At 34.3% G+C, this 10,170-nt stretch overlaps 1 protein-coding gene across 1 annotated transcript; it reads left to right on the forward strand.

Annotated features, from left to right (window-relative positions):
• Positions 1–2,275: 2,275 nt before the first annotated feature.
• LOC114278773 (E4 SUMO-protein ligase PIAL2-like) lies at positions 2,276–9,919 on the forward strand. Its single transcript, XM_082913105.1, has 12 exons — positions 2,276–2,294; positions 3,434–3,438; positions 4,087–4,152; positions 4,239–4,321; positions 6,023–6,074; positions 6,159–6,230; positions 7,253–7,320; positions 7,408–7,456; positions 7,561–7,645; positions 7,736–7,837; positions 7,969–8,349; positions 9,681–9,919. The coding sequence occupies exons 1-11, from the start codon at positions 2,276–2,278 to the stop codon at positions 8,076–8,078; spliced, it is 711 nt and encodes a 236-aa protein (XP_082769231.1). The 3' UTR covers positions 8,079–8,349; positions 9,681–9,919.
• The last annotated feature ends 251 nt before the right edge of the window (positions 9,920–10,170 follow it).

Consider the following 10,170-nt stretch of genomic DNA (forward strand, 5'->3'; position numbering starts at 1 on the left):
TGTCTTAGTACTGATGTACTTCAGTTGTTTGTGTATATCTGTGCTGATTCAATCTTATACTTGTCTCAGATGCCCTTTCACATGTTATTTGATATTTGTTGATGATTTTTGAGTCGGTCCTAATTTTAAAAGCAGTTTTCTTTTGGGCTTTAACTATGACATTTTTTACCTTTGATCTATAGAATGTCCTTGTGTTATGCCAAGCATTTTTCATCTAATAGAATTCCTTTTCTTATGCCAAACAGAAGGAACATGATGACTAAATTGCTGATAGCTTCTAGTGGACAGTGGAGATAACTGAATAGAAATGGGAGGCTGTTGCTGCTGCTGTTCTAAAGGAGGGGGACTGAACAGTTCGTCACCATTCTATCATGTCAGTAATATCTCCCTTACACAGGATTATTTTAATTTTTTGGTATCAACTGATCCTAACCTTTATAGCTTTAGCAGAATTTTGTGCCTAGCATATGATTGGGCTTGCGTTTGGGTGCCAACCTAGTTGGGATCCATTTGTTCGCTATGATGCCTGTGCACCCTCTCTTGTTTTTGTTGTAATCTTTTCCATCAATAAAGTTTTCTTCTTATTTTAGGTTCTTTAAGTGTCTAGTGGCTAGTATTTAGTTTCCTGCTCATTGGCTTATGGTTTTATCAAATACATGTTTTTTATAAGTAAATATTTCTGGTTTGATTAAACATATCATAACTTTACATCGCTGTGAATCACTTGATTATTCTGAAGGTGAACCTTATTGTGAATTCTATATATATATATATATATATATATAATTTGCTGTGGCAGTGTGCATCTGCACCCTATGTGCAAGTAGTCGCTTGTTTTCTACGAATTGGGGGGAATTAGTTGCTGCCTGATGGACTTGCTTTTTGATATCATTTTCTGCTATGTCCTATGTGAAGTTATTAATAGTGTTTGAAACTGGAAGTAGTGGCAAACCTGGTTTGGTTTCCCCTAATGTGTGAGTATGCCAACATAGGTTCTTTGATAATAATAATAATAAGGTTTACTTACCGTTGTACTAAAAATTAATGTTGTGGTAAAAGATTGGCTCTATTAGATTTTGGAAAAAAGTGACTTTCTTGTATGGGGTTCGGAGGTTGACTGTTATTCCCGGAAGGTTTTTAATTTTTTGCAGAAAAGAAAATAGTGTTTGACATGAATTGATGCTCTCTTTACCTTCTCTCACAATGATGGCTCTGTTATCTTATGGAGAGCTTGTTTCTACTGGACAGGATTTTTAGTGTCATGTTCATTGCCATCTCTATGAAATGGCCAGAATTTAGGAATTCATTTGAGTTGCTGTAACATTTTTGTAGTTTTTTCAATTTTTGGCGCTGAAACACAGTAGGTGCTTAGGTGGAGTTGAGCCTAAGCTATGGACGTGGCTGTGGACAGATACCATGCCTGGCTATTTGAGGATCCTTGTACATGCCTGATGCTTTGCTACTGCAATTATTTCTTGCCTTTGTTTTAGTTGGCTGTGGGCATCTTCTCTTTGTTTTTTTATTTTTTTTCAGATTGTGTATTTTTTTTTTCTTCAAATTGCTAATATAGTTCAGTACCCATTACATATTACGTTTTCTGGAATGGAGCTTAATTGGCAAGTTGTATGTAAGGATGAACAGAGAAAAGATTAAAAGAGATCTATTTTCTAGAATGAGAAGATGGAATGATTGAATAATTTAAAAATAAAAATAAATAACTGAATAATGTGTTGTTCTGTACCCATTCCATGATTTATATGTTTCTTTAGGATACCAGCTAGTAAAATACACAACAATCAATCACTTAAATAGGATACACCAATCAAAAGGCAATCCAACGGATAATAGCAATGCATAAACCAATATAACACTATCTATGTAAATTTATTGAATAAACAAGAAGCAAACCTTCCCAACACATGGAACAAACTTCACTGATGTAAGTCCATATAAATAATTTCCAAGAGAGAAAGGAAGCAAAGGGATCCAAAGGAGAAGCGTAACAACTTTAAAACCATTTTCTCCAATTGCCTTGTCAATCGCAAGAAATTTCTTGTTTCCTTCCACCAATTTAAGAATATGATCACAGGCAAAATATCTGGCAATTTGAAAGGAAACACTTGCATCCACCTGAAAGGGTAAGAAGATACAAGTTCAAGTACACCCCATTTCCTTAAAATTTGTTCTTTTATATTGGCAAAACTTCCAACTTACCGTTCCACTAATAGAGACAATGATAGTGCCAATAATAGAACCAAATAACAGACCAGCTGACATGGTTAATGGGATAACTGGTATTGCAAGGATCTAGGACAACATATTAGTCAAAGTGTTAGTAAAGTTGCATTAAAAACAAAAATCATACATGAATTATAATGGACCTCTGCACATGTTGGATATTGTTTATGATCAAAGGGACTATTTATAGAAATTTAAGATAATTCTCACATTCATATGTAGATCTGCTGAGAATTTCTGACTTGAAATTAAATGATAAATGAAATTCATTCAATTGTTTTTAGCTTGTGACATGAGAAACAAAGAAACATAGCATTTACTATTTTTAACATGAACCTCCTAAAGCATGACATGATGGATGTTAGTGATAGATTAATGAAGCCTTGTAAACATGTTATGCTTCAGAGAGAGGGCAAGTTCTTACTTCTAAGCCAGCAATTTGATGGGTTTTGGGAAAGATCAAATTGGGTTTGTTTTCCTTTTATCTAGTTCTTTGATTTTCAGGTTTTGTTTATGTGTTTTATTTGGGTTTTGAGAAAAATTTCTGTGAAATTTTGATGTGGTGTTACCCTATTTCCTGAATATAGATGATGTTTAGTTTATGAATTTTACTTTCAATGATTAGCAATCAGGAGATAAAATTAGTTTATGAATTTATCACCATCACTTGTAAGCTTTTTGAAGCTTGCATGCATGGTATACTCAAAGATCCCAATTATTTTCCTTTAAGACTACTACCACCCTTTTTTTTGTCTTTTGAATTTCCAGTTATTCTACTTTTTCCATATGTGCTATATGAGAGCACCCCAGGCCAATATTCCTACTACTTTGGCTGTTATTCCCCTTTAAAATGATTTGTAACCCAAACAATTTGAGCATACAACTCAAAACTGTTTCTATTCAACAGCAGAGTTTATTATCTTGCCTCCAGCATTGGTATTTCCAAGGTCCTCATACCTTTGCAGTAGCAAGTGTTTGAGGAAGATTTTAGTGGTCAATGGTGAAGTTTTTATTGTGACTGCTACATTGTGGAATAATATTTAGTCTTCAGATGGCATTTTCTCTACCTGTTTCGAAATTTCTGTTGAAATACGTAATTTCATTTAATCTAATCCGTACTTAAAATGTTTTCATGGTTGGGTTGGGCTAGAGGGCCTAGTAATTTGATTCTTCTTGTTTCAATGAAATTTGCTAGATCAGGTTGATAATTGAAATGAAACCTGTTTCTGATCTGTGTGTGTGTTTTTTGTGTGTATCAAATTGAAAAGCAAATAAATACCCTATTTATATTTTCCAGACCAGGTCGTGTAATGATTTTGAAATTTTCTGGCCCACTCAAGTGCACTTTGGGTGAAGCTCTCAGGATCTCTCTCTGCATTGTTGAATCATCGCCTGCCTTGCTCGAGCATGCATTGCCCAAACAATAAGTGTTTTCTTTAGTGGCATTTGATTTAGAGAAGAAAAAGGCTTTAAATTTAGTGTTTTTTTTTTTTGTTTTTTTCCTCCCTTTGAAGATTATGAATTAATTAGTTGTTAATTATATACAATAAATTAGGACATGTTTTGGATGCTGATCATGGCAACATCTCCTGTTCAATGCCACTATTGATACTTAGGGGCAGGTCTGAAGTCCGAACTTGTCATGCTATGTATAGCATGCATGGAGACCTCTCCTCAATTTTTTGTTTTTATTTATCTATCTATTTATTTAACTTGAAAGTTTTGATATCCTGATTTCATTAGTTTGTGCATGTGTTTTATTGAGTTTATGCCCTTTAAATCTCTCTTTCATTCTATATCTCTAACAATGCCCATAGTTTCGTACTTACCTAGTCTTTTATTTGGCAGAATGCTTGTAAGAATGGATGGTTTGCCGACAAGGATTCCGAAGAATTTCTTAGTCTTGCAGATGAGGTTTTGCAGTCTACTGAGTCTGCTTGACTTTTTTGTGCAATTCTTTTCCTACTTATATCTTATAAGTTTTCTTTATGCATATTTAGATAGGGAGCAGCTTCTGCAGTGTAAGAGATATGAACACTGAAGCGAACAATTATCTCCAAACTATCTCAACAATTATGTCAAGGTAGAAACTTTTTTGTCCTCTGCCTCCCATCCCCTTCCTCTTTGGGTGTAAGTTATATTCTGTTGTACATATATCTTTTACTAATATGAGATTAATAGAATACTAATTTTCTTTTAGTTCAATTTTTCCATGAAATACTGTGTGTATCATAGTGGTTACTGAAATTACATGTTTTATTACAGTCTACCTACATTGATGGTTGGAAAAGTCTCTCATTGGCTTGGTTGTTTCAATCAGACATTTCTTCTTAATCTTCCTAGTTTTTTAAAAGCCAATTATAGGCAGAGTCTTGCGCTAGGCTGTATATGTAGCAAAGTTGACTGCTATTATAGGGGATCAATTATCTTTCTTTGGTTATTTTTATCCATTGTATGAGCTAGGTCGGTGGAAGACAAGATGTATGCTGCATCTCCTGACTAGTTCACCTTTTTCTAGTTGCAAGGATGCAATATTTAACCATGTCATGTTCATGAAATATGAATATTTGTCTTCCAATGTTCCAAACACCAGCATGATAGGCCTAGTAATGTGAATCTGTTATTCCACTTCACCCCTTTTGGACCAGGGGTGCAACCTGTGTGATGGCAGGCCTCTTTTTCCCCCAAAATTGATGAGAAAAATTTGTAGTTGAGGCCATATTATTGGAAAGGCCAAGGGTATTGTGCAGACATACAAAATCATATACCTACCTAATCTAAAAAAACCAAGCTCTGACCTGCATAGCCTATTTATGTCGGTATAAGCAAACTTAGTGTTCAATGACACTCGTCTTGTTTGAGTTCTGTGTCTCTTCTATAATATATTATTTTCCATAGTGGTCAAAAGTTGACCAATTGTCAGATCGAGTTTCTGTATTATGTTGTTATGCATTGTACAAAGACCAACTTATGTGAACTAAGGGAGGGGATAAATTTGTTGCATTTTATTTTATTTTTTTACTTTTTTACAAATAACATTTTATGATAGCCTTTGTTGGTGAGTGAGCAATTATTATGTTTATTTTGGCATTTTTCTTGGTCAGTTTGGTGATTGTTTATCAGGCAGTGTGATTAAAATGGTTCGAAAGCACGGACACTTCTAAGAAGGTGACGTATCCGTGTCATGTCCGTGTCGGACACCGACAGTCTTAGGACACGTGTCCGACACTCTTCAAAACGTGTTCTATTTTTAAATTTTTTTAAAAAATTCACACTCTTTGGACACTCGGATGACACAAGTGTAAATCGCTGAAACACACGTGTCTATCGATTAAACACATGTGAAACTAATTATAAATTTGAACAAAACAACTTAAGATACAATTATAAAACAAAACCCACATAAATTTATAGGAATTAGTGTCATATTGCATTTTTTATTATCTTTGAATGATATATTTATGTATATAATATATAATAAATATATAAAATTATATATTTCATGCGTGTCCCCCATGTGTCGTGTCCTGCATTTTTTGAAAATTAATGTGTCGGCGTGTCTGTGTCGTATTCGTATCGTGTCACGTGTCCGTGCTTCTTAGGTTCGAAGTGATCGAGCTTACAACTAGGCGTCTAATTAAACCTGGTTTTGTAGCTTATTGAGTTTTCTTTTACACAATATGCTTTAAGAATATTTCCACATGGATAGATGTTAAATCGTTGGCCAATGATTAATTACATTCATTACTGAATTATATGCTTAGAATTGTCTCTCTGCGCGCAGATTCTATCCACAAATGAAAATGGGCCAGATACTTGCTTTTCTTGAAGTTAAGGTTGTTTTTCCTTTTCCTCTCATACCTAATTATTCATTTACTTTGAAGAACAGAAGTTGGTAATAATTCTGTTCTATATTGTAGCCTGGCTATGGGACATTTGCGTATGATTTCCATATTTTGAAGAATGCAAAACCTTCTGCAGAAGATAAAGTGGTAAGTATTGTTTAAACCATTTTGGATAACACAAATAAAGTTCTATATGCTCAGGCAAAGTCTTTGTGATTTATGAGATATATTTGATTTCAGTGGAAATGTTTTACCAAGGTTCCTATATTTATAATCCTCTTTGCTCGACCTAATTTAATTGGGAAACATTCTGCTATGTGACAAACCCACCAAACTTGTGTCGCTGAAATGCATGCTACTACTTTCTCGAAATTATTTAAAATAAGGCCATCATGTAGCTGTCGTCCCATGTATTTGAGGTATTGGAAGGGCTGAGGGTTATAATGGATGTGGAACTAGCTTAAATCATGTGAAATGGCTGACATGCTTGACTGTTTGAAATTTTACTTCTGCACCAAACAGTGGCTCTATCTTTCAAGAAGTTATAAATATTCTCTTCTTAAGCTACTTCTTAATTAATATTATGTACCTTTCCTTGAAAGTCCACTCCATTTGACTTTTAGGATCACTGTCCAGCTTTCCTTCCACACCACTTTTTATTGCCTAGCTTAATTCATGGGACCATTTTTGTTAAACATAATTATCCAAGTTCAGTTTTCTTTTTCACCTGATTTGTAGCTTTTCTTCGTACTCGATGTATTAATGTAATTAATTTAGTATATATGTCATAAGTCTTGCTTATGTTCCAAGAAGCAATCTGTAGATTGGAGCAATATTTGTTTTTTTCCAAGCAATCAGGGCTATCAAGAATTTTCTCAGTTTTTGTTTATTTATTTATTTTTCCTATGGCATTGTCATGAACACTGTTGTGCAAATAATCGGTATGATCAGATGGATTGAGACCATAATACCTGTCCATTGTGGGTGGTAAGGGGATCAGTAGGCTGTGGAGCCCTCTGGGAAGTGACAGGGATATATAGTGTTTTCTGATTCAATTTTTTTGATTCCTCATCTTGTTATTTTTCCTATCTATTAAATGGTAAAAAATATTTATTGAAAGCACTCAGTGGGTTGCTTGCTTAGTTAGTTTGCCTTTGTTTTTCCTGCAGCGGTTATTTGTGGCTCAAACAGATAATATTGAGACATCTTCATGTATCACAACACCCCCACAAGTGAAGTATGACCTTTTTTCTCCCTTGTTTTTGGCTAAGTTGAATTATTACATTTTCATTCTGACCAGCTTTTTGTTGTTTAACTTCTGTAGCTTTCTGTTAAATGGAAAAGGAGTGGATAAAAGGACTAATGTGTTCATGGTTTGTGCTTGTTTAGTTTTGGGGAAGTTATTTTATGTGACAACATTATGCACAATGAATGCAAATTGTAACAAACATTTTGTGTTTTCCCCCACCCCCATTAGGACACTGGTCCACAGCTTCCAACTGTCGTGATGCATATGCTTAAATATGGAACAAATCTTCTTCAAGTTGTGGGTCAGTTTAGTGGTATGCTTGAACATAGGTTTTCTCTTACTTTCTTGTTTTTGTTGCCTGGAATTCATCTGCGCTCTGACCCAGTCTATTGTCTTTGTAAAGGAAACTATATCATAGTGGTTGCCTATATGGGCGTGATTTCAAACCTTGATCGTCCTGTCCTACAAGATTGTGTTCAGCCTGCTGTTGCTGCACTGGATTCAGGTATGCTCATGGAAAGGAATGAGACAAAAAGATAAATTATGCCAAGTGATTTTGTTTTGATTTTTTGATGATTATATATCTTTGTGATGCTTTGAATAACTATTGTTTTTTCTCTCTCTTTGTCATATTAGATTCTGAGATTATTGAAGGGCCATCACGAATTTCACTAAATTGTCCAATAAGGTATGCCATTATATGTGTTGCCGACAAACTTTACTGTTCATTTATCTTCCGAGGTTGACTGTAAATTGCTCCTTACTTCCCCTCCCTAGTTGTATTAATCTTACATGCAGTTTTTTGTAACGCCACTTTAGCATATTGCTATGTCATTATTAAGTTCAAGTACAAAGAGAGGAAATTCAAGCACAAAATAAAGAGATAGAGAAGATGAATGGGTCGATTGACGAGCATTTTGAGATCACATCAAGCATCATGGAGTTTCTTAAGAAGCAAGGTTTCAAAGGACAATTTAGAGGATGAGGTATCCCATGAACTCGTACATCGCCTTTTTGGTAAGTCTCGCTCGCTTTATCATTTTATTTTTCTCATGTTGGTTAGTATATACTAGTTAAAGTACATTAGTTTGACTACTTATTAACTAAGATTTAACAAGTTTGAAGATGTATTTAATGAAAATAGATTCATTATCAAAATTCTTACTTAGCATGACTCTAGTTAAAATACACACGAACCAAAGTAGAGACAAAACTAAGTCAGATAATAGCCTGCTGTTAGGTGTGTTTCTATCTGTGGATGTTGGTATCTGTATAGCCTAAGTCACAAGTGTCTGTATGCTCTGCTGTTGGTATCTGTATGCTCTGCTGTTGGTATCATTCTGCTTTGCTGGTTGTATCTCTATGCTGTGTGAGTGGACAGATCTGCTGGGCAGCTGGTCTGGGTAATTTTGCTTCAGTTTTGCTTCAGTTTTGGATGTGAATCTAATTGTAGGCCTGGTGATGTATATTTTCTATATACCTTTGCTGGGATGGGTAGCTTGCTGTGTGCGTTTTATCCTGCTGTCTGTTGTGTTTTTTGTGTTCTTGTTGGTCCGCACCAACAGTTTGGTTTTGGTGCTGTGCATCATCCCCCTCTCCCCTGTCCTTCCTTGTCCCCTTTATTGATGCATTTTCTCCTTCTTGTAAGGTTCTTTCATCAATAAAGTTTTTGTTGATCAAAAAAAAAAAGAAAAAAAAAAAGGAAGCAATCAATGTTAAAACAAAATAATACGTATAGCAGTGTGTATTATTTTCTAAATTTAGAAGGGAGCTGTTTTTAGGTATTGTGCGTGGCCTTTTAATGCTAATGTTAAAAATAATAAGCTTATTATCTACATCCATTTTGGTCATTGCTGTCACCACTCACCAAGCTAATGGTCCAGTTTTCCATTTTTTGCATTGTAGGTTGTTGCTCTCTCTCTCTCTCTTCAAAATTTTTTTAAATCCCATTTGTGCAGCAGCCACAATATTTGTTCCTTCCCATTCTCATTGACTGCATGCTTTGGTTCTTACCATGAGATGTTGTAGTGTTATAACTGGTTTGGCTGCTGTCCGTGGGTCACAGCCAGTTTTTGATCCGAGCATAATTCTAGGGATACAGTGAATTGCCATGTTAAGGTGATCATTGCAAAGCCCATGGGTGGGAATGAACATGGTGTTCATCTTTTTAGTTAATCTCTGTTAATTTCTATTCAAATAACTTCAAGCTTGTGATCTTGAGAACAGTTCTATATATTTGTTAAGTTTTTGATATTTGGCTTTAAGTTTATAATAAAACTTTGCTATTATAATAAACTTTATATATATACATTCTATGCTAATGTTTGCCTTGTTTATTTTTTTTGTAGATTGGTTTTGATGACGTTCGGAAGCATACTTGCAAATGAAAATCAACTGTTGAATTTTTTTCCTAAACTGATGCTTAGTTGTAGTTGCAAATTAAGATTGAGTGTTGATTTTTTTTGGTGGACTCCACGTTAGTTTATTTTGAGATTTACTTTGATGGTTTTTTTGTGATACTTAATGGATTATTATTAAGGTTGTTTGATGGATATATTTTGATTTATAAAATAAATTGTTTAGTGAATTTTTTTGTGGAGTGCTGTATAATAGCTAGTGGATTTCTTAGTACAATTAAAAGGCTATTGGGATATGAGTAGGGATATTTGTGAAATAATAATTTAAATTGAATATAAAATATGGAACAAGTTTAGTGATGAATTTGTTTCGTCATTTGTACTTGTTATTATGACAAAGTGATTATTCGTCACCAATAAACTTTTTTTGTGACAAAATTTACTGCAGTTTATATATGTAAGTTTTTATTTATTTTGTTGT

This window comes from Camellia sinensis, chromosome 2 (assembly GCF_055761805.1).
Source record: "Camellia sinensis isolate YWXY chromosome 2, ASM5576180v1, whole genome shotgun sequence".
Lineage (NCBI taxonomy): Eukaryota > Viridiplantae > Streptophyta > Magnoliopsida > Ericales > Theaceae > Camellia > Camellia sinensis.